Below are 26,360 nucleotides of genomic sequence, written 5' to 3' on the forward strand. Positions count from 1 at the left end.
AAACAAATAACGAGTCCGTCCAGAAATTGACGATAATGGTCAGGGTTCAAACCATTATAAATCAATTAAGCCCAATGCTCTATAATCACTTCTCGGTTGAGCGGAAAATAAAAATTCAGCCTGTTTATTTACGGCTTTCGAGTTCTTGCCTTATGGAAGAATGGTAATTAACCGGATGCTCCTTTTCAATGGAATATCAGAAAAGTTTTATAATGAGTGCCAAAATCAACTGCTCCAACCAATTTCAAGTGGAGGAAGTTTTCGCAAATGCCAAATCGAGCGCGATTTATTGTTCTTTATGGAAAATTAATTAATGATGAAGGATGAGTTGCTTTCTTGGGTGAACGATTACCATATCTTCAGAATTTTGCGCGGTGTTTCTTTCATTAAAAACTAATCATCCGAACTTCCCAATCACCGAAATTACTGTATTTCTTTACATTGCTACCACGTGTCGGGTCAGTGGTCTCTTTTTTGGCATGCTGATAACTTGGAAATCTAGTTCTAGTACTAAAATGCTGTTCTGTCCGGCTGCTTCTGCTTATGCCTGCGGAGCCGGGTAATCAATCAACTGTGGAACTGGTTCGTCTTCATTGCACAGACCGGCATACTTTGGGTTGCATCCCGTCGTACACTTGGAGCACGGAGCACCCTTGACGTAGATGGGAATGCCGATGAAGTCGTTGAACGAGTAATTGCAGACCAAGTACATCTGCAGCCAGGCGTTCTCGTTGGTCCACTGAGCAATACCGCATCCAACCTTGTTGACCTTATCGCTGCCCAAAACGGCAAAGTGGAACACCATCACACTCTTGCCCGGATCGTACATGGTGTTGACCATGTTCTTGTTGACGTCGTGACGTTCATCCCACCAGCTGCTGATCAATTTCGGAACTTGATCCTTGACGTCGATCGTATCGGCACTGGTCGCAATGTAGTTCAAGTTCTGACCGGAGTTCAGATAATCCTGTGTGTTGTGACACTTGTCGTGTCCTCGTTCGCAACGGTTCGCATTCATCTGAGCCGTGGCGGCCAGGTCATCGTCCCAAGTCTGATCGGAAAAAATGCTGTTAATAATCATAAGGTAATCGTAGAATGTCAAAACTTACCAAAGTGGGCATAGCGGCGGCCTTGGGCAACCATTTCACTCCTCCGGTGGCCAACGTGCTACGGTAGTTGTTATGAGTGTCCAGGATCAACTTCTTCAGCTCGTCCGTCATTTCGATGATCTTGGCATCCTTCGGGCAGGACTTGCTCAGTTTGCCATCGTTGTTGCATCCGATGTTTGGCACTCCTCCGAAGCAGATCTTCGAGTCACAATAGTCGGCCGTGTAGGCTCGTTTGAGCGAGGCCATGACCAGCAATGGCCAAATCCAAACTGGGGAAAATAAAGAGGGTTCTCATGAAGTCATTTATAGATGTCATTTGCAGCAGATACTTAAAGAAAAACCATAAGGATTTAATATTGATAGTGCACGAAAGACTCAACGTAAAATTTGTTTTATTAAATTAAAAAAAAAATCGGGATCATGGAAATTTTGTTTTTACGAGTGGTACTGCAATCTGTTCAACAAGGCCATGAAACGCCCCGTACAAAATGACAGTAGAGTAATGTGGGGCAAGAGTTTTTTTTTAAGATTTCTAGCTCAATTCAAAGCAAAATGTATAAATGTTGTGGTGGTTGGAATGCTATTCAAGTAAGAGACTTTCGCTTCAAATATAAAAATTTATTGAGATTTGGAAAAGTTATGGCTATTTGTTGTTTTTCAACGTGAATATTGTAATTTTTGGTCAAACTTTCGATGCGTGGAACAAAATGAAGATAAAATCTTTTTCAATATTTGATGTAAGGGCGCTTCTAGGCCTATCATAAGGATGCTTTGAAGTGTATTAGTTTTTGCATAAATTCTTGGAAACAATTTTTGGCCCATAGTGGGGCAAAAATTCGAATCAGCGGGGCAAAAGTTCGACAAATGTATAAACTCAGGGAAAAATATGCAAATTGTCTGAAATCCACATATAATCTTCAAAATTAGCAAAATTTGCCTGATCGTGCGAAAAAAGTTACCAAAATTTTATATTTCCACTTTGTTTTGTGAAAAACTACTATTTTTGGGTATATCACAATCAACCCTGTTATGGGCAATTTTTTTGCTAAAAATTTAGTGTGTATTTTTCGGCAAACATAAGTTTGCGGCTGGTACAAAGTATGTCTATCATAAAAAGATCGATATTTTGTGTTTTAGCCAGCGAACTTTTGCCCCACACTAGATAGAACTTTTGCCCCACCGGTGGGGCAAAGACAATCAGTTTTGAAACTATTATAACTAAAAATGGGTAAATATTTTGACACAAGTTTGTTCAGCAAAATTTTAGCCAATATTTCGAAAGTTCACTGTATGTTATTTGATTTGTTTCATTTCTTTTGTTTTCCTAGATTTTCTTTTGTTTTCTTGGAAACTTTGATAATACCACTAAGGTCGAACTTTTGCCCCACCTTACTTTACCATGCACTCCCGTTTTATCGGCTTTTCCGTTCAACATCCTATGTTTTTAAACACAAAAACTTTGTTAATGTATAGTGCAGTGTCTAAAAATTTCACTTTTTCAAAAAACTTGGAGGCGTCGATCCATTTTACGTCACGCCGACACCGATTGAGGTATCGGCGGCTCCCCATATACCGATCAGCTGCCGATTACATATGTACAAAACATATGTTTTACAAAATAATTCAGTCTTGCTTTAGGAATTCTTATAGGCATTCCTACAGAAATTCATCCAGAAATTCATTCAATAATTCTTCTATGTATTTCTCTAGAGACTTCAGGAGTTTTTCTACCAACTAAACTCGGAACGTTCCAGAGATTCTTCAGAGATTTATCCTGGAAAACATACACGGATTTCTCCATGAACTCGAAATTTCTTGCAAGAATCCCTTTAGATGTTACCTCAATATAGCTTCGGGATGCTTAAAAGACTGGCAATAACTCTAAGAATGCTTACATAGATTCCTTCAGTAATCACTCTACGGATCTCGAAGGATTCCTTGATAAAAATCAATTCAAAATTTCTCCAGGAGTTCCTCCAAGACATTACCAAGTAAGCTTTATAGGTGTTCCATCATAAATTAATCAAAGAATTGTAGCTAATGTATGCCTAGGAATTATTGCCAAAGAAGTTTTTTTTTAAGTTTTCTGTCATGTGTTTGTTTTATGGAATCCTCTGATCATTTCTTCATGTGTAATTTCACAGATATTTCTAAGATTCCTCTTATTTTTAAAAATTACTAATTGATTGCTTGCGTAAATCTCAAACCAAAAAATTGGTGGGTCATAATAAAAAAAAAGCGTCCATATTTGTGGTGAGATAATGAATGTTCCATTGCTCTGAAAACAAAATCAGATGCTTTTGAAAAATTTCGCAGATCAGACTCCAGAAATCATTATTTTTTTTTTAAATTGTAAAGCTGAAGCATTGTTCATTCGACTAACATGATCCAAGAAAAAAAAATATTGGAAAAATGTTGTTCAAAATCTTGATCAGGACACATCATTATCTACTTTGTGGTCAGATGCAAGAAATTTAAGAAACTATGATTCAACTGTTCCTTTTTTTTTCTGGCGTTACGTCCCAACTGGGACAAAGCCTGCTTCTCAGCTTAGTGTTCTTATGAGCACTTCCACAGTTATTAACTGAGAGCTTTATATGCCAATTGACCATTTTTGCATGTGTATATCGTGTGGCAGGTACGAAGATACTCTATGCCCTGAGAATCGAGAAAATTTCCTTTACGAAAAGATCCTCGACCAGTGGGATTCGAACCCACGACCCTCAGCATGGTCATGCTGAATAGTTGCGCGTTTACCGCTACGGCTATCTGGGCCCCTGTTCCTACTGCTTTGAAATATTCAGACAAAATGGATAGAGGAGTTTGCATCAAAAATTTACCCTGATTTTGTTCCTAAATCCATAAAGTTTAAAAATAGATGTCAAAATCATTTTCTTGAACTTTGTTATCCACTTTCATTAGCTGAATTTAATTTGACATTATCAATTACTAAAAACACAGCTCCAGAAATTGATAACATTAAATATATTATTTTGAAATATTTATTTGATGAAGGAAAACTTCAATTACTTTCAATATACAGTTAACTCTCCCATACTCGATATTCCGTATCTCGATATCGAGTTAGAGAACCATAGTAAAAGTTGGTTTTCATGGCTACCTCGATGGCCCCTTGGATCGCAGTTGCACTGGTTTTGTTTTCCATAACTCGATACCTCCCTAACTCGATGGTCCCTTCAATATTGAATAAAGGAGAGTTAACTGTTAAACTTATTTACGTGTCAGTGTCTTTTTAACTGTATAATGATTTCTTATCTCAAAATATAATTCCCTACGAATGGCGTTTCATCAAGGTCGTCAGTATTCTTAAATCTGGTAGAGATCCTTCATAAGCTGATAGTAGGAGACCGATAAGTTTGTTGTCATGTTTACGAAAACTTTTAGAAAGAATGATATCAAATCGTCTCAAATTATGGGCAGAGAACAATAACATTTTTTCATCTTCTCAATTTGGATTTAGAAGAGGTCGTGGTACTCATGACTGTGCTTCACTTTTGGCTTCACAAATTCAATTATCTTTCAATAAAAACAGGATGTAGTTTCCACTTTTCTTGATGTTTCTGGAGCCTATGATTCTGTACTTATTGAATTACTTTTCGAAAAAATGAATCATCTAAAACTTCCAAAAATTGATAGCCAATTTCATTAACAATTTATTTTCTTTTAAAATCATTAATTTTTTTTCGCAATGGATATCAAGATATAGTTTTTTTTTGGACTTCCTCAAGGATCTAGTTTGAGGCCATTTTTATACAACTTGTTCACCAGGGATATTGCATCAATTATTCCAAATGGCTGTTAATTGATTCACTTTGCCGATGATAATGTTATTTCTATTAGCGTCAAAAATAGAGAAGTTATTAGACATTTTATGCAATGTGCTTTGAATAATATTGATTCATGGGCTCATGAGAATGGATATTCATTTTCAGTTCAAAAAACTAAATACATCATATTTTCAAGAAAACATTCTAATATAACTATTAACTTGTACCTTAATGGAATTGAACTTGAACAAGTTGATGAGTATCAATATCTTGGTATATGAGCGGTTCCACGCGAAATCGTCCATAAAATGCTGAAATCTGACATGTACCATTCCGATTTGGATGAAACTGCGCAGATGTATTAAGTATATGAGACGAAAATTATCTCATATAATTGGGGATCGTTTAGAATCGAGAGTAACTTCTGATAAGGGCGTATGTATTTTGGCACCACCATTTAAAAAAATTGTACCTCGGAAACCGTTTGTTATAGAGAAATAGTGTCTGAGGAGGGATGGTAGACAATCAATTAGGCTTTGTAAAAAAATATACACTGAAAAAAAATACTTTAATTTTCATGAAAAAATCGAAATTAAACCTTAAAACACAAATTGCAAAAAATAGGTATCTTTGATTTTTTTCAATTTTTTTCTGTAAAATTTCAATGTAAGACCAGATGTTTTAAGCACAGTTTCAACATGGTGCAATTTAAAATAAAAAAGTTTTTCTAAGAGCAACTTTTGGTGCATTTCTGAAAATTCAATTTCTGGCCGTAGAATAGACGTTTTGATGCTGTAATACTTACTTACTTATTTGGCTTTACATCAATTATCTTGATAAAGCCTCGCCAACAATATTTCGCCAATTCCCTCGGTTCATGGCCGCTTCTCTCCATCCTCGACTGTGACCCACGCTCTCCAGGTTCTGGTGTACCTGGTCAATCCACCTAGCTCGCTGCGCCCCACGCCTTCTTGTTCCGACCGGATTCGTGGCGAACACCATCTTTACAGGGTTGTTGTCCGGCATTCTTGCAACATGCCCTGCCCAGCGTATCCTTCCAGCTTTAGCTACCTTCACGATACTGGGTTCGCCGTAGAGTTGAGCGAGCTCGTGGTTCATCCTTCGCCGCCACACGCCGTTCTCCTGCACGCCGCCGAAGATCGTCCTTAGCACTCGGCGTTCGAAAACCCCAAGAGCTTGCAAGTCCTCCTCGAGCATAGTCCACGCCTCATGCCCATAGAGGACTACCGGTCTTATGAGCGTTTTGTACATCGTGCATTTGGTGCGGGGGTGAATCTTTCTTGACCGCAGTTTCTTCTGGAGCCCATAGTAGGCACGACTTCCGCTGATGATGCGCCTTCGTATTTCCCGACTAACATTGTTGTCAGCCGTCAACAAGGATCCGAGGTAGACGAACTCGTCCACCACCTCGAAGGTATCCCCGTCTATCGTAACACTGCTTCCTAGGCGGGCCCTGTCGCGCTCAGTTCCGCCAACCAGCATGTACTTTGTTTTCGACGCATTCACCATTAGCCCGACTCTTGTTGCTTCGCGTTTCAGGCGGGTGAACAAATCTGCCACCGTTTCGTGAAAATTGTGCCTCGACTGTTAAGTCCGGCTCTCCGCATGACACCTTCAAGCGCAATATTGAACAACAGGCACGAAAGTCCGTCGCCCTGTCGTAGTCCCCGCCGAGACTCGAACGAACTGGAGTGTTCGCCCGAGATCTTCACGCAGTTTTGCACACCGTCCATCGTTGCTCTGATCAATCTTGTGAGCTTCCCGGGAAAGCTGTTCTCGTCCATGATTTTCCATAGCTCTATGCGGTCGATACTATCGTATGCCGCCTTGAAATCGATGAACAAATGGTGCGTAGGGACCTGGTACTCACGGCATTTCTGGAGGATTTGCCGCACGGAAAAGATCTGGTCCGTTGTCGAGCGGCCGTCGATGAAACCTGCTTGATAACTTCCCACGAACTCGTTTGCTATAGGTGATAGACGACGGAAGAGAATCTGGGATAGCACTTTATAGGCGGCGTTTAGGATGGTGATTTTGATGCTGTAATATGATTCTTCATTCAAAAACAATTCAAAATGCTAACAACAATGATCTTCCTAAAACTAGCCGTTTTCTAGATATTTAGGATTCAATTATATTAATATCATACAACTTAAGAAAATACGCCCGTTTCATAAGTTACTCCAGATGCTCCACCAACAATGTTACGTTTATCTCTTTCCACATTAATATCCCATGTTTTAAGGGCAGTTTCAACATGGTGCAATTTAAAATATTTTTTTTTTCTATGGGCAACTTTTGGTGCATTTCTGAAAATTCAATTCCTGATTATAAAAAAGGCGTTGTGATGCTGCAATATGATTCTTTATCCAAAAACAATTCAAAATTCTAATATCAATGATCTTCCTATAAGTAACCGCTTCAAGATATTTAGGATTGAATTATATTAATATCATAAAACTTAAGAAAATACGCCCGTTTCTTGCATTATTTCAGATGCTCCATCAACAATGTTACGTTAATCTCTTACCACATTATTGGGTATTTCGTTCACCACTGGACTGCGCAGTCAGTTTTCATAAGTGCGAGAATGTAAATAAAAGTGCGATCCTGCATCCTGCAGGCAGTAAGTTATTATAATGTTTATAGAAAAGTAAAAACATAATCAAATAAGTTGACATTTAAAATCTGTTTTATACCAATATATATTAAAACAAATAAAAATATTAAAATTATGTACAATAATCGTGAGAATAAATAAATAAGGTTAAGAAGTTCAAAGGCGTTTTTCCTTCTTCCCTTCTTTAACATCATTCATATCATCATCTTCCATCGTAATACCACAGACAAACAGAAATAACACCTAGAACATTTTTCACAAAATTCTTTCGACCACAAATACTACCACCATCTAGTGAGCTTATTGAACGGAATAACTTTTTGTGCCACATGTCCAACAGGTGGCGGTAGTGTGAAATGTCAAACACGAAGGAAAGCGACGCGCGCGGCTCTGGTTGTGAACTTGACAACTGTTGTATTTTAAACTGATCGTTAAATTCGTGGGCGATGGGAATTTATCCAGTGTTACGTCTGTTTGTCTGTGGTAATACTTATATTAATTCTCAACAATATTCCAACAATCATCCTGTATTTTTCGAACAGTTCATCCAACCGTCTAAATGTCAAAGAGAAAGTAGATGGGAAATTAATGTGGGAAGAGATTAACGTAACATTGTTGATGGAGCATCTGGAATAATGTAAGAAACGGGCGTATTTTCTTAAGTTTTATGATATTAATATAATTCAATCCCAAATATCTTGAAGCGGTAACTTATAGAAAGATCATTGATATTAGAATTTTGATTTTTTTTTTTTTTTTTTTATAAAAAATCATATTGCAGCATCAAAACGCCTTTTCTATAACCAGAAATTGAATTTTCAGAAACACACCAAAAGTTGCCCATAGAATATGTTTTTTATTTTAAATAGCACCATGTTGAAACTGCCCTTAAAACATGGGATATTAATGTGGAAAGAGATAAACATAACATTGTTGGTGGAGCATCTGGAGTAACTTATGAAACGGGCGTATTTTCTTAAGTTTTATGATATTAATATAATTGAATCCTAAATATCTAGAAAACGGCTAGTTTAAGGAAGATCATTGTTGTAAGCATTTTGAATTGTTTTTGGATGAAGAATCATATTACAGCATCAAAACGTCTTTCCTATGGCCAGAAATTGAATTTTCAGAAATGCACCAAAAGTTGCTCTTAGAAAAACTTTTTTATTTTAGATTGCACCATGTTGAAACTGTGCTTAAAACATCTGGTTTTACATTGAAATTTTACACAAAAAATTTGAAAAAAAATCGAAGATACCTATTTTTTGCAATTTGTGTTTTAAGGTTTAATTTCGATTTTTTCATGAAAATAAAAGTATTTTTTTTTCAGTGTATATTTTTTTACAAAGCCTATTTGATTGTCTACCATCCCTCCTCAGACACTATTTCTCTATAACAAACGGTTTACGAGGTAATTTTTTTTTTAAATGGTGATGCTAAAAATACTTACGCCCTTATCAGAAGTTACTCTTGATTTTAAATGTTCTCTCCAGTCGAAAAAACTTATTCTATCATATCGGAACTATGTGCAAAATTCCATTTGAATCCAAGGTAGTCGAGTTTCATCGTTTACCGATTTTTCGTGGAACCGCTCATATGGTTTGAACTCAAACTACAGTCACCCCACAGTTATGGATAGCACACAGATATGGATCAAAGTTGGCTTAAACGGAGAATATCTCATCCAATAGAGCTGCAATTACGCAGAACATATTTTATCTACGTGAACCATAAATCTGTACAGCATTGCAATCAATCATAACATCTTCTAGCATATTTTATTCGTTCGTATGAAATAAAATGTTATCCGTATTCATAGAATCGTTGATTCATAACTGTGGGGCATTGAAACCCGTACCACAGTTATGAATCAACAATAAGACGATTCCGAAAGAAACGCCGGAACGTATACTATCACTAACACACCATTCGTTTACTTCACAGATAAATTGCTTTTATAGTGTTCTGATCCATAATATGAGTCGATTTGATCCATAATAAGGACCCTCCTGTTCCACTGATCCACATCTGTGGGATGGACAACGTTTGAAATTTCTATCGAAATCGACACTTCCTCGTAAATAATCGAGATTTTTAATGTGTTTTCTCGAAAACAACTATATTCGGCATAGCCAGGCGGGTAATTTTGTTTTGTACAAGGTCACCATGATTTGTAATCATATTTTATTCTAAAATATGATCCTTAGCTGATCCATAACTGTGGGGTGACTGTAAATTGGAATATTCATATCTAACACATGGAATTCTAGCGATAAAGGAAGATGGTCTTATTCAATTTGTCCTAAGGTCAGTCACTTCCTTGGTTTAAGAATATACCAGGTAGTAGAAATTTTATTTGCTCTTTTTCACGACTGATATCAAATCATTATTTGTGTAACAGTCATTTATATCGTCACAGTTCGGTTTGTTCTCTCAACCTATCAAGTCGTGTGTGCGTGTTGTTCCTCAAAGCAATTTTTTTCGCTTTGATGAAGTTTAATTGTATGATTGTGAATAGTGTAACATAGTTGGATAGCAGTAAAAAAGATGAAAAGTTTTGAAAATAACCGAATTTGTGTGGATAAACGTGATTAAAATGTGGAAAAGTGATAAACAAAGTTGAGAAAAAATTGAGGTTGAAGGCGTCAGAGCGCTGTTAGTGAGAGTGAAAAAAACATCCGCGGATATAAGCTATTTGTTGTGACGGTTGTAGTATGTGTGCAGTGGCGAGATCATCATCATCTTCATCATCCATAGATATTGCGCCGTTTGGGTTGAGAGATGACGGAAGAAGTGATTAGGGGGTATGCGTGAAGTATCAGTATGTGGAAATCACGATGAATGCAGCGTGATTACGAAACCTGTACCTGGCGTCTAGGAGATGAGGAATTGGAGTGCTTATGGCACGGCAGTCAATTCATAGAAGGCCCGAAGCTAAGTATATTTTCATATTTTTTTTACGTATTAGCGGGCACATCTCCAAAGCGTGTCGCAAAATTACAAATGACTAGTATAATATCGACAAACCCCCGCAACGATTGCGCCTGCACATCACCATAATCATCATCATCAGCGTCATTAATTTTTCGCTAAAACGTAGATAAACAGAAAATCAATTGGTGTGCGTGATAGTTTGCTCGTCTGAATATCTTTTTTCTTTTGCAGAGCTGATGCATGTAGGGCATGTAGGTAGTTGCTGCAATGTGATGCTCTCTGTTTTGTCGGTTTGATGGTGGTGGGAAGCTAATATCGCTTTCATTCTTTCAGCATTTTTGTATGTTTAGGTACCTTGTCGGCCGGAGAGGCGTAGAATACATATGGACTTACCCACGGTCCTCTTGTATTAGCGATTCTCATTTTCTTTTCCACTCTAAATGCGGGCCAACATCCTGTGAAGGAATGTTCACAGGATGAACATTGAGTGGATCGTTCATTTTTTGTAAACACGGCCCGCAGTAAAGGTTTTCTTCCCGCTGGAAGTTGCAGCTTGACGTCATCGTAGATTAGTTCATATAAGCATCGTATACAATTTACGGTGGCACTACAATCAGAACAAAATATATTACGTAAGGGAGGAATGGGGCAAAATAGATCAGTGTTAGCGATTCGTAATTTGGAACGATGCCACATATCTATATTACATATAATGTTTGTTTTATAAAGTTTAAAATATCCAGATTTCACAATACTTCTGTTTCAGGAGCATATGGAGAAGAAAGATTTTCAGGCTTATGCGTAGATATATGAACTTTTTTTTTAATGAAAAGGTACACTTTTATACACCATAAACAAAATAATAATATTTATACCATTTGAATTACAATGATATTCTCAAGTATTCTCAATTTCAACATTCATAGTATAGGATCACCACGTTGGAAGGAGTTTGTATAAATGTCTTTAATAAAACAGAATGTGGAATTTAAATAGCCGTTCAAACTCACGTGTTGTATGGACACGTTGGACGCGATATACTATATTATATCAAAATTTACTATTATTTATTTTCGGTTGATTTGGTATTTTTTTCATAATTAGTTATGTTTTTAGTTAATATAATTTTTTAAAATTATTATTGACTTAGTTTTGCATCATTATCCATATAAAACCACATACACAATAAGTAGATAAAAAACCGAATTTAGTACTATACCATTTAATTCCACTAGAGTTTGTATCCTTTGACAGATACGCGTATTTCGACCTCAACTGTAAGGCCGTCTTCAGTGTCTTGTACTAGACTCGACTTGAAGAAAACCATCGTATGCACACATTATATATTAACACTAGGTATAAACGTATTTCCCTACCCATTATTTTTTTTAACTTAAAATTTATGAGCTTTAGGTACATTCCATCCCTCTTTTGTTGAAACTTTAAATGCTGAAAGGTACATCACGGAAACGATTAGTAGGTACCAAGTTGAATAGCCATGTATTGCCGTTGCCGTTGTCTCTGTTGAGTAGCGTCGTAGGTACCTGTTTGCAAATTTCCAGACTCTCCGCCACATCCAGTTTCCAAGGAGAAGAAACATTTCTCAAAATTTTAATATCGGCCGTCGTAATTGTATGTCCTTCTGAAAAGATATGTTCTGCCACCTTAGATTTGAAATCGTATGTCATCCCCTTGTCTATCGTCTTCTGAGCTTTTCCTATTTCCGCTAAGTGTTCCTTGAATCTAACCTCGAGAGACCGCTTTGTTTGACCAACGTAGACCTTGCTGCAGTGGGAACAGCTGATTTTGTAAACACCAGCCTTGTTTAGTGTGTTTACCGGATCCTTGGTAGAGCCTAACGAAGTTCTAAGTTGGTTGTCTCTGCTGGAAAATACCAAATCGATTCCGAAATTCCTTAGCTTTGGGCGGAGCTGTTTGCTGATGTGTACGTCGTATGGGATGGAGACTCTCTTCATGGGTTCGGTGATAGGGGTTAGTGTCGTCAAAGCATTCCGAATTCGCTGTCTTTCCTTTTTGTCGATGATAGCTTTTATCGTCCTTTCCTTGTATCCGTTGATGCTTGCCGTCTCGTAGATATATTCCAGTTCCTTGGTCTTTCCGTGTTCGCTGAGGGGTAGAGTCTGCATCCTGTGGATCATGTGGTGAAACGCTGCCATCTTATGCTGGAACGAATGATTCGATGTGTAAGGGATAACTCGCTGGGTGTTTGTAGGCTTCCTGTAGATTTCGAAATTGTAAGTTGAACTTTCTTCCCTGATGACAAGTAGATCCAAAAATGATAGTTTTCCATCCTTCTCCTCCTCGTGGGTGAACTTGATATCCTTGTGTACGCTGTTGATTGTATCCAAAATTTTAGCCAGATCGTTCCGCTTGATAACGCTGAAAATGTCGTCGACATATCTCCACCATTTATCCGGTAATACTCCTTGTTTCTTTAAATTTTCCTCAAAATTCGCCATGAATAGTTCGCACAAAAACGGGGAGAGAGGGTTTCCCATGGGGGCTCCTTTCGTCTGTTTGTAGAAATTTCCTCGAAATTGAAAGTAGTTTTCGTCCATGCACAATCTTGCCAACCTCATGTATGTCCTGACTTTTCCTTTCCATGCTGCATCCGTCCTTTGGGGTAATAACCAGTCCTCGAGAAGATTTAGGGAATCCTTTACTGGAACGCTGGGGAAAAGAGCCGCTACGTCGAAAGAAACCATCATCTCGTCATCCTCGATGTGTCCTGACTCTAATAGTTTCTGGGAGAACTCCTGGGTGTTTTTAACTGACCTAGTGGGGAATGGATTCGGCATACTCTGGAATTCCTTGACTAACCATTTCGCCAGTTTATGAGTGGGGGATCCGTCGGCCGAGATGATTTCTCGCATTTCCTTTCCTGGTTTGTGAATCTTCGGTAGTCCTTTAATCCGTGGAAGAATGGGGTTTGACTCTTTCAAACGAGCCTCGCCAATAATTGCCTTGCAGTCCTTCAGGGTTTTGTCCGTGAGCTTGATGAGTCCGGGTAGTGGATCCACTCTCAAATGTCGGTAGGGGCCTTCGTTGATCTTTTTCGCCATTTGTTCGTCGTAATCCGTCTTGTCCATGATGACGACTGCGTTGCCTTTATCCGCCTTGATGTAGAATACTGGTTTATCCTTGAGTTCTTTCACGATCCTCGTCTCGTCCTTGTCTGCCTTGCTTCGTTGTCCTGTTGTAATGGCCTTTGCTACGATGTTCCTCGTTGTGTTCTGGTCCTTTATTGGTACGTTTTGGATGATTGCTGTTTCCATGTCTATGATTATTTTCTCCACATCAGGCTTCGTAGTCACCGCATATCCTAATCCCTTGTTGAGGTGTGTCAATTGCTCTACTGTGAACTGCTGCGTCGAACGGTTAACTACGAAATCTTCAATGGGTTCTATAATCGGAGCAGGAACGCAGCTAACTTCCGTCGTCTTGGATCGCATGGAGGCTAGTTTTTTCCGATGTAGCCTGTTCTTCCTGTCGGCTTCGCATTCTTCCGCTCGTTTAACCTTGGTCAGGAATAATGGGAATCCTTCCGGATATTCCTGAGCCAATTTTAAGACAAGACGGATTACGACGAACAAGTGGCGAAAAAGATCAACGAAGGCCCCTACCGACATTTGAGAGTGGATCCACTACCCGGACTCATCAAGCTCACGGACAAAACCCTGAAGGACTGCAAGGCAATTATTGGCGAGGCTCGTTTGAAAGAGTCAAACCCCATTCTTCCACGGATTAAAGGACTACCGAAGATTCACAAACCAGGAAAGGAAATGCGAGAAATCATCTCGGCCGACGGATCCCCCACTCATAAACTGGCGAAATGGTTAGTCAAGGAATTCCAGAGTATGCCGAATCCATTCCCCACTAGGTCAGTTAAAAACACCCAGGAGTTCTCCCAGAAACTATTAGAGTCAGGACACATCGAGGATGACGAGACGATGGTTTCTTTCGACGTAGCGGCTCTTTTCCCCAGCGTTCCAGTAAAGGATTCCCTAAATCTTCTCGAGGACTGGTTATTACCCCAAAGGACGGATGCAGCATGGAAAGGAAAAGTCAGGACATACATGAGGTTGGCAAGATTGTGCATGGACGAAAACTACTTTCAATTTCGAGGAAATTTCTACAAACAGACGACAGGAGCCCCCATGGGAAACCCTCTCTCCCCGTTTTTGTGCGAACTATTCATGGCGAATTTTGAGGAAAATTTAAAGAAACAAGGAGTATTACCGGATAAATGGTGGAGATATGTCGACGACATTTTCAGCGTTATCAAGCGGAACGATCTGGCTAAAATTTTGGATACAATCAACAGCGTACACAAGGATATCAAGTTCACCCACGAGGAGGAGAAGGATGGAAAACTATCATTTTTGGATCTACTTGTCATCAGGGAAGAAAGTTCAACTTACAATTTCGAAATCTACAGGAAGCCTACAAACACCCAGCGAGTTATCCCTTACACATCGAATCATTCGTTCCAGCATAAGATGGCAGCGTTTCACCACATGATCCACAGGATGCAGACTCTACCCCTCAGCGAACACGGAAAGACCAAGGAACTGGAATATATCTACGAGACGGCAAGGATCAACGGATACAAGGAAAGGACGATAAAAGCTATCATCGACAAAAAGGAAAGACAGCGAATTCGGAATGCTTTGACGACACTAACCCCTATCACCGAACCCATGAAGAGAGTCTCCATCCCATACGACGTACACATCAGCAAACAGCTCCGCCCAAAGCTAAGGAATTTCGGAATCGATTTGGTATTTTCCAGCAGAGACAACCAACTTAGAACTTCGTTAGGCTCTACCAAGGATCCGGTAAACACACTAAACAAGGCTGGTGTTTACAAAATCAGCTGTTCCCACTGCAGCAAGGTCTACGTTGGTCAAACAAAGCGGTCTCTCGAGGTTAGATTCAAGGAACACTTAGCGGAAATAGGAAAAGCTCAGAAGACGATAGACAAGGGGATGACATACGATTTCAAATCTAAGGTGGCAGAACATATCTTTTCAGAAGGACATACAATTACGACGGCCGATATCAAAATTTTGAGAAATGTTTCTTCTCCTTGGAAACTGGATGTGGCGGAGAGTCTGGAAATTTGCAAACAGGTACCTACGACGCTACTCAACAGAGACAACGGCAACGGCAATACATGGCTATTCAACTTGGTACCTACTAATCGTTTCCGTGATGTACCTTTCAGCATTTAAAGTTTCAACAAAAGAGGGATGGAATGTACCTAAAGCTCATAAATTTTAAGTTAAAAAAAATAATGGGTAGGGAAATACGTTTATACCTAGTGTTAATATATAATGTGTGCATACGATGGTTTTCTTCAAGTCGAGTCTAGTACAAGACACTGAAGACGGCCTTACAGTTGAGGTCGAAATACGCGTATCTGTCAAAGGATACAAACTCTAGTGGAATTAAATGGTATAGTACTAAATTCGGTTTTTTATCTACTTATAGGTATTCTACTAAACAGCTCGAAGATTTATTATCACATACACAATATTTAGCCAATTTACTTGGATCTTGGCAGCCATCCTTTATCTTCGGCCACATAATACATTCTTCAGAACCAGTTGCGCCTTGTCAATCCTCATATTCCACTGCGTTCCATAGCTTTAGTAATTGTCTGTATACCATGGTCGGCGTATAATCTTATAAAATGTTACATTATATTTTATTATATTATTTTATTCCACCGGGTACCCCCGTTGGGTTGACCACATTTAATCTGAACACGGACAAATGCTGTAAAACGGAACGCAGAATCAAAACAAAACAGTGAAAGAGGTTTGTTTTTACAAGAATGTTATTTGGAATTATTAATATTGGCCTTGCCCAGCGTACACTAGACATTTTCAGGATACTGGGGTTGGTGTATTTTATAATATTATATTTTGTTTTATTATAATATATTATGTTTTATATATGATATTACATTATATTGTATTAAGTTATTTCATATTAAAATACTATTTACTATATAACATATGTAATATACTGACAATATAATAGAAGGGACAGAGTACCAATGCGCGGTAAATGGCTGGGCATGGCGTACCATTGGTACCTCGTGTACCTGCAGGAATAAAATAGACCCCTTTGTGCGGTCCTTAGCCTCTTGCCCAGCAACTCCTATCCCTACCTCCTCGTGGTACTGGCCGGGGTACGAGTAACCTTGGGGAAGATCGGGTAACCAACCCCCGGTGGGAACTTTGGTCGTATGCTGACAGGGAAGGGGGGGTTTGCTTTTGCAAACCTGGAGCGTCTGTACTCCACGTTAGGAGCGGCTCACAACAGCGTCTGTTTCCCATGTCAGGGGCGGCTGATCATCGTCCGAGTGCCAGAGAAGGACTCTAAGCTAAACTGCGCACTATGGCCCTCCGAACATTTAGGGGGAATGGTCCTCCGGAAATCTAGGGGGTTGGTGTCAGGCCCTGCAAGCCAACCGTAAAAACACATCAGCACAGGAACGTCAACGAGAGAATACGGACCGGAACAATCGGCAAAGACCACAGCGACGAAAATGGACTAGCGATTGGAAACTCGGTACGTGGAACTGCAAATCTCTCAACTTCATTGGAAGTACTCGCATACTCTCCGATGTACTGAAGACCCGCGGTTTCGACATCGTAGCGCTGCAGGAGGTGTGCTGGACAGGAGCATTGGTGCGAACGTTTAGAGGTAATCATACCATCTACCAGAGCTGCGGCAACACACGCGAGCTGGGAACAGCTTTCATAGTGATGGGTGATATGCAAAGGCGCGTGATCGGGTGGTGGCCGATCAATGAACGAATGTGCAAGTTAAGAATCAAAGGCCGATTCTTTAACTTCAGCATAATCAACGTGCATAGCCCACACTCCGGAAGCACTGATGATGACAAGGACGCATTTTACGCGCAGCTCGAACGCGAGTACGACCGCTGCCCAAGCCACGACGTCAAGATCATCATAGGAGATTTGAATGCTCAGGTTGGCCAGGAGGAGGAGTTCAGACCGACGATTGGAAAGTTCAGCGCCCACCGGCTGACGAACGAGAACGGCCTACGACTGATAGATTTTGCCGCCTCCAAGAACATGGCCATTCGTAGCACCTATTTCCAGCACAGCCTCCCGTATCGGTACACCTGGAGATCACCTCAGCAGACAGAATCGCAAATCGACCACGTTTTGATCGATGGACGGCACTTCTCCGACATAACCGACGTCAGAACCTATCGTGGCGCCAACATTGACTCCGACCACTACCTGGTGATGGTGAAACTGCGCCCAAAACTATCCGTCATCAACAATGTACGGTACCGACGCCCGCCCCGGTACAATCTCGAGCGGCTGAAACAACCGGATGTCGTCAATGCGTACGCGCAGCATCTTGAGGCAGCGTTGCCGGATGAGGGCGAGCTCGATAGGGCCCCTCTTGAGGACTGCTGGAGGACAGTCAAAGCAGCCATTAACGACGCTGCCGAAAGCGTTGTCGGATATGTGGAACGGAGCTCAAGAAACGATTGGTTCGACGAGGAGTGCCAGGAGGTTTTAGAGGAGAAGAATGCAGCGCGGGCTGCAATGCTGCAGCATGGTACGCGGCAAAACGTGGAACGATACAGACTGAAGCGGAAACAGCAATCCCGCCTATTCCGGGACAAAAAGCGCCGCCTGGAAGAGGTGGAATGCCAAGAGATGGAGTTGCTGTACCGTTCTCAAGAAACGCGGAAGTTCTATCAGAAGCTCAACACATCCCGCAAAGGCTTCGTGCCGCGAGCTGAGATGTGCCGGGATAAGGATGGGAGCATCTTGACGGACGGACGCGAGGTGATCGAAAGGTGGAAGCAGCACTACGATGAACACCTGAATGGCGCAGAGAACACAGGCACAGAAGGTCAGGACAGCGAAGGCGATGGCTACGTCAGCACAGCGGACAGCGGAAATCAACCAGCTCCCACGATGGGGGAAGTTAAGGATGCCATTCAACAGCTCAAGAACAACAAATCCGCTGGCAAGGATGGTATCGGAGCCGAACTCATCAAGATGGGCCCGGACAGGTTGGCCGCTTGTCTGCATCGGCTGATAGTCAGAATCTGGGAAACGGAACAGCTACCGGAGGAGTGGAAGCAAGGCGTTATATGCCCTATCTACAAAAAGGGCGACAAACTGGAGTGTGAAAACTATCGTGCAATCACCATCCTAAACGCCGCCTATAAAGTGCTATCCCAGATTCTCTTCCGTCGTCTATCACCTATAGCAAACGAGTTCGTGGGAAGTTATCAAGCAGGTTTCATCGACGGCCGCTCGACAACGGACCAGATCTTTTCCGTGCGGCAAATCCTCCAGAAATGCCGTGAGTACCAGGTCCCTACGCACCATTTGTTCATCGATTTCAAGGCGGCATACGATAGTATCGACCGCATAGAGCTATGGAAAATCATGGACGAGAACAGCTTTCCCGGGAAGCTCACAAGATTGATCAGAGCAACGATGGACGGTGTGCAAAACTGCGTGAAGATCTCGGGCGAACACTCCAGTTCGTTCGAGTCTCGGCGGGGACTACGACAGGGCGACGGACTTTCGTGCCTGTTGTTCAATATTGCGCTTGAAGGTGTCATGCGGAGAGCCGGACTTAACAGTCGAGGCACGATTTTTACGAGATCCGGACAATTTGTTTGCTTCGCGGACGACATGGATATTATTGGGAGAAAATTTGAAACGGTGGCAGATTTGTTCACCCGCCTGAAACGCGAAGCAACAAGAGTCGGGCTAATGGTGAATGCGTCGAAAACAAAGTACATGCTGGTTGGCGGAACTGAGCGCGACAGGGCCCGCCTAGGAAGCAGTGTTACGATAGACGGGGATACCTTTGAGGTGGTGGACGAGTTCGTCTACCTTGGATCCTTGCTGACGGCTGACAACAATGTTAGTCGGGAAATACGAAGGCGCATCATCAGCGGAAGTCGTGCCTACTATGGGCTCCAGAATAAACTGCGGTCAAGAAAGATTCACCCCCGCACCAAATGCACGATGTACAAAACGCTCATAAGACCGGTAGTCCTCTATGGGCATGAGGCGTGGACTATGCTCGAGGAGGACTTGCAAGCTCTTGGGGTTTTCGAACGCCGAGTGCTAAGGACGATCTTCGGCGGCGTGCAGGAGAACGGCGTGTGGCGGCGAAGGATGAACCACGAGCTCGCTCAACTCTACGGCGAACCCAGTATCGTGAAGGTAGCTAAAGCTGGAAGGATACGCTGGGCAGGGCATGTTGCAAGAATGCCGGACAACAACCCTGTAAAGATGGTGTTCGCCACGAATCCGGTCGGAACAAGAAGGCGTGGGGCGCAGCGAGCTAGGTGGATGGACCAGGTACACCAGGACCTGGAGAGCGTGGGTCACAGTCGAGGATGGAGAGAAGCGGCCATGAACCGAGGGAATTGGCGAAATATTGTTGGCGAGGCTTTATCAAGATAATTGATGTAAAGCCAAATAAGTAAGTAAGAGTACCAATGCATCATTCAAGTTGCAACAGTACAATGAAATGGAGTTACTGAAAGTGACGTGAACTTTGGTTTTACGCTATTGTTATATGGAATAATTACTAAATGCCCTGTCCAGCGTATACTTACAGCTTTAATCATTTTCAGGATACTGGGTTGGCAGATTATAAATACTATATTATATTACATAATGTTTCTTTGTATTATATTATGCTTTATTATATTATATTTTATTATGTTTTACATATATCATATTATTTTTATATCATATTATATTATACTATATAACATTGACAATATACGGGGAAGGGAGGGAGCATCAGGGCATCATTGAAGTTGCAACTGGACAATGAAGTGGAGTGCCAATCGGAGTCAGGAGGAAGAATGTTAGTCGCTAGCGATCAACACTTTTCTCTCCAACAGTTGTAATCGATTTGACGCGCCCTTCTATTAACAAACCATCCCGTGGAAAGCTCGACAAGTACTGCAAATTCCAATACTCAATCTGTTGGATCACACTGTTGGAAGGAGATTCTCTACTTCCCGCGGGTTTCGCGTAAGTGTTTCTGCTTACGGGTCCGCCACCCCCCTTTTGGCCCTTCATACAGCATTATGTTGAAATCAGGTTGGTAATGAAATGTTGACCTTACTGTTGAGTGGAACCGCAAGCAGAGCAAGACTCAAGCAAAGGTGGTGGCTACCTACATACATACATACATACAACATTCATTTATATCGTATCAATATTAACCCCTCTACCGGCAGCTTCAATTTTTACCGCAAAATAAATATTCAAATCGTTATTACTTTTTTATTTTTCAAAATTTTTGCACCATTTTTTCACAAGTTCTCAAACAACTCTTCTAGTTTAGGAATCCGTGTCGATATTAATTATTGGTGATCTGGTTTTAAAGATATTCCGATGTTCTTTGGGGGACCGACATTTTTCATATAAAATGTCTTTGGCGGCCATTTTGTTTTTGATCAATTTATCAAAAAAATAAAAAGTGGGCTATATAATACCAAGTAATAAGGAGCTACTCTGAAAAAATCATACAAATCAATTAAGAATTCTTGGAGATATCTAAAAATTGCGATATGTTGTTTTTTGAAGTTTGTAAGATATTTAATTGACCAGCGTGGTTCCAGAAACCTAAATGCTCATTACTTAAAGACAGCAGCACCAAATTGCTTATTTTTTTTACAACATACACTCATTAATGTATTGTTCCGAAGAGTGAATATCCGAATGCGATAAAAATTTTGTAGCCTGAGAAATCCACGGGGGGTTCTGGTTACGGGTCGGTCCCCCAAGGAATTTTGGAATATCTTCAAAACCAGATGACCAATGATCAATACCGACACAGATCCTAAAACTAGAAGAGTTTTTTGAGAACTTGTGAAAAAATGGTGCAAAAGTATTGAAAAACAAAAAAGTTATAACGATTTGAATTTGAATTTTGCAGTAAAAAATGAAGCTGCCGGTAGAGGGTTTAAAGATTCCAATTTGTGTGAGTGTGGAATCTTGTATGAAGACATTGATCATATTGTATTTCAATTTTCAAGATATGTTTAACAGAGAGAAAAAATATTTAAAAATATAATCAATTTTTGTCATTCAATTCCAATTTCTATTCGGGGTATATTGGGTACAAGTACAACCCTATACTTAAACTCTTATATCAATTTTTTATTGAGATCTTATATGATGTTTGATACTCGTTTTTTTGTATTTTTTTTTATTTTCAGATATCAAGATGGTGTTTGGATACCACGATGATGGTTAGTTAACCCCCTCCCTAATTCCATTTTTTAAGATATCAATACACACTCAAATCTACATTATGTTGCAGTATATGGCTCTGTTATGGTTTTTGCTCTACCGTATGAGCCTTTAGTTTTAGTTTTGTTTTTTTTTTGTAACGTTATAAGAAAAGATAAAGAGGTTTTGTACTTCTTCGAGAAAGATTTCGAGAGGAAATCACTCAAAGGGGATTTTGGTTAAAATATATAAAATATATTGGTTAAAATAAATGAATAAATAAATGAATTAATGCATAATTATTGTAGTTTGTTTTCAGGAAGCTTTTGAAAGTTCTGAAAGCGTGTGGAATGGCATTTTGACTTTGATGATATGTAGTAACATTGATCACCTATGTAAGAATAATATTATTTTATTTTTTAAATAAGATTACTCATCAATTTCATGAACTCTAAATCCAAAAATGATGGTCAAACTCTTCACAATGCATTAACTTTCCAAGTTATATTGAAATGAAATACATACTAGGGTCCCTAGTACCGACCCCTTTTTGTCTACGGTATTGTCACTCTCAGTACCGGTAGTACCGGTGAAATACCAATACTGGAAGATTTTTTTCATAATAAATATAAAGCATACAGTTTTGAACAAAAAAATTGTAAATTTTTCGAAGTCGACAATAAACGCAAGTTGGTTGAAGCTTATTCTTCATTTTTATGAATTTTGACACTAATAAAATATGGGCTTAAAATAATAATGAGTAAACCTTTCTAACTGTAACTCATGAAGTACCTAGAAATATGTGTTGAAATTCATTGTCTGACGTGATGGAACACATCAAATCTATCCTTTAACCATCCACAGTTGATCGTTTTGTAGCAAATGTGGTTCGGAAAATCGTTCAAATTGAATAAGTTAACCATGCAAAGCACGTTAAAAGTTACACGTTTAACTGCATACGTGTGTATATTTTTATTACAAAACATCTAGACACGGAGAAAGTTCTTTCTAGGTTCATCTGGCTGTTGCTTGAATTGTTGCACATGTTGCATCGTGAAATGCCAATAAATTTTTTGCTTTCAACAGACTTGTAATACATGAATTAATTCGAATTTCATGCAATCATTGTACTATAAAGCACCTTTAAATGTTTCAATATCCTTTAACCTTTCTTTATTTGTATCCCTAGTTGTTCAGAAAACTTTGTGAATATTCGCCATCAGCAGTGTCATTTGTATTCAATAATCGATAATTCGTAAATCCTGTTGGTAACCATATGATCCAATGAATCATTTCCGTTCAATCACTTCTCCCTCAGGTTTTCCTTAATGTTCCAAAACATGTTGTTTTTAACGGAAACAAGATGCAAACAATAAGCGTGCTTCTAACATTTTTATATACGGAGATAAAAATGGTACCGGTATTTCGGTACCAAAAAATGATCGGTATTACCAGTACTTTCGTTATCGGTACTCCCGGTACCAAAACCCTAATACATACTGTACGGGTTTCATTAAAAAGCCTAAATATACCTAGTCAATTTCCTACGGAATTGTTGCAATTTTTACTGTAACTCTATATTTTCTTCTGTTTCGAACAAATTTATAACCAAAACTTACAGTTTGACAGTTTTCGGCATTTCTTTTTGTTAAAAAAAGCATTTATCTTTCTCGTATCATTTGCCGAACTCATGCAAGGCATAAATTGTTGATCACTGCTTCAAACAGTTAAAGAAACACAATAAAAAATCGGTGAGCTCGTTTATTCCTTATCCATACCAATTTCAGTTGTAAATATTAATCGTATTTTTCGTATCATCAATCCATGCAACATATTTTTGACACTTGTTGGAGCCATATCGCTAGCTTTTTGCACATTCCTTATGATTCGATTTAAAGTTTTCAATTGAAATGTTCAATTTATTTTAATATTCTTGGTTGTCGTAAAATTTTCTTTTATACACCGAAAATATTAAGCTTTATATATGCTTATGGGTTCGTCACTGTGTATGATGAGAAAATTTCCACTTCCACTAGTTGAATTATTTTTTTTACGAAATTATTGTCACATTATCAGTTTGCTTCTGATTGCAATTAAAAGACGAATCCAAGTTTGCTTACATTTGGCCACTCCGAACATTTTGATGAACTCCGAATTTCACTGTCAAAACAAACAATTTTTACTCTTCCAAGCTTAAAAATATCTCACTGAACTGTGTTCCACATCGGGGAACCCGCGCCGAACAAGATGCCCACCTACTAGAACTCACCCCATTATATAGTGCCAATAAAAAGCGTCCCGCGTAAAGGAGTTCTCGCAATTCGGGCGGTGCGTTTTCCTCACATTGAACAATGTGAAATTATTTCCCTCCCCGCTAGTAGTGATCCAGGGCTTAGGGTCCGCCTCCCCCCGCAACCACACCCATCATTGACCAATTAGCCCGAATCAATGTAACTCCACGCATCTTCCGACCGGCCCCCTTCAATCAATCAACGCCCGCCGCTGCCTCACGCACGCATAATGTGCATAAATGCAAATCACAACGACTGTGTGCTCGTCGTTTACATGATCGACAGTTCCGTCCAGCGCCACCCCCAGGCGTGTAAGCAAAAGTGACGCGTGTGTATGTTGCTGCATGAACTGGAGCAAAGTCTCCCACGGTGCACATTCAATTCAAATGCAACGTCGCACAGTGGAAAAAATTCTTCATTTCTGAGCTTTCAATTAGTAGCGCTATAACTATGCTTCCAAGCGTTATGGTGTGCCTTTTAGAAAGTTTTTCAATAAGTAAATGCGCTTTTCTTGACGAATGGTCGTTGTGGTCTTAGTAAACAGTCCCTCATAGTCTAGTGGCTTTTACAGATGTGAACTTTTGTGAAGACACCAACCTTGAATAATGAAAATTTCAAAAAGATGATAAACACTCAACTAGATTCATTTAACTACTGAAACACCAAAAAAGCGCATTTGCTTACTGAAAAACTTTCTAAAAGACGCCATAACGCTTGGCCACTATTAATTTAAAACACTAAAATGACGAAATCTCCCACTGTGCACCGTGCCGATCCGAGAGGGTCTTGGTGGGAAAATCAAAACTGACTGCAATCGCTGTTGGGGGTGAAAAATGAGTGAGAGTGAGATGCGTCGTTCGCGGCGTGATGATCGATGACGCCAACGTCAGATGATCTTCCCCATGTGAAAGGGGCCAAGAGGTTCCGCAGCGGGGAATGAAAACGAAACAATTGTTTTTCGAGTAGATTGATTAAACGATAACATGGAAATGAGTGTTAATCCTTCAATAATTGAAGCTGCCATGCTACACGATGATGTAGTGATTGAGACTTTTACATACAACACTCCCCCTCAAACTCCGGCCAATCGGCGGAATGAAAATTCAACCGGCCGGTGTCATAATTGTGAACTATAGAATTTGATTGATTGTCTGTCGGTTGGAGAGTGCTTTCGATTTGCTAACACCGCCCTTCAGTGCTACTATCATTACACGGCTGCAAAGTGTTATGGGTAGAAGCTTAGATTTTCCTACGAGTTCATCATTCTGTGCTACGATAACATTCTGCATTGATATGATGGTTTACATGTTGTAACGCCATCAGGCTCTAAAATTATTCAGATGAGATTAGAGCTTGAGGTTGGAATTGATTGACGGCACACTTCGTAATCACTGCTTCATGATTGGTTGCAATGTTGCAATCAACATATGGATTATAAAATTGTAAGCTTTTGGGAAGTTGTAACAATAATATATATTCTTCATCTTCTTGACATTACGTCCTCACTTGGACAGAGCCTGCTTCTCAGCTTAGTGTTCTTATGAGTAATTCCACAGTTATTAACTGACAGCTTTCTTTGACGATGTTGCCATTTTCGAGTTCGTATATCGTGTGGCAGGTACAATGATTTTCTATGCCCAGGTAATTCAAGGAAATTTCCGTTGAGAAAAGATCGTTGCGTTGTAGCCGCGAACTCTAACTACTCGGTTAAGGATGGCCCTTACATATATGTTATTGAAAGCTTCCATTTTAGAAATATGTATAATGTTTTATTTATAAATTAAACAATGTTTTGAATGACGTTGCTTCAATGATTGTTGACATTAGAGCTGTTAATGTTTTTTTTTTTTTTTTTAATTTCTTTATTAGTATCATTCCAAACATTACATTCATTTCTTATATCTAGGTGTTCTGTGTTATTAGACAACACTATCATCCTAATTTGGTAAAACAAATTTAAGATTTAATTAACATTTTGTTAACAACATATTACATTTCATTTGCCGTAGCAGTTCAGTTTTTTTACAGGTGAGTTGATTTCATCTGCTTATAAGAGAAAAAAAAAACGTTTTTAATATACTTAACCTAACTTAACCTAAACATATAACGCATTAATCGTGACAATAGAAGATTGTAACGAAAACAAGTAGAATGGGTACCCATGGATCGAACAGGGGAGGAGTTCGAATTTCCTGCTACGATATCGGCAAAGGATTTACCGTGGGTAGATACATTCGAAATTGAAAGATTCGAACGGCTACCCGACGGATTAAAATTAGTTTGTGAATGAGCAT

General features: G+C 39.7%; 1 protein-coding gene across 1 annotated transcript; it reads right to left on the minus strand.

Annotated features, from left to right (window-relative positions):
- Positions 1-407: 407 nt before the first annotated feature.
- LOC5575401 (venom allergen 5) lies at positions 408-24,035 on the minus strand. The gene is made up of 3 exons (XM_001661871.2): positions 23,896-24,035; positions 1,110-1,378; positions 408-1,051 (listed from the first exon to the last, which is right to left on the minus strand). Exons 1-3 carry the CDS (start codon positions 23,912-23,914, stop codon positions 542-544), a joined length of 798 nt encoding a protein of 265 aa, XP_001661921.1. The 5' UTR covers positions 23,915-24,035; the 3' UTR covers positions 408-541.
- Positions 24,036-26,360: the final 2,325 nt, after the last annotated feature.

This window comes from Aedes aegypti, chromosome 3, assembly GCF_002204515.2.
Source record: "Aedes aegypti strain LVP_AGWG chromosome 3, AaegL5.0 Primary Assembly, whole genome shotgun sequence".
In the NCBI taxonomy this organism is placed as follows: domain Eukaryota; kingdom Metazoa; phylum Arthropoda; class Insecta; order Diptera; family Culicidae; genus Aedes; species Aedes aegypti.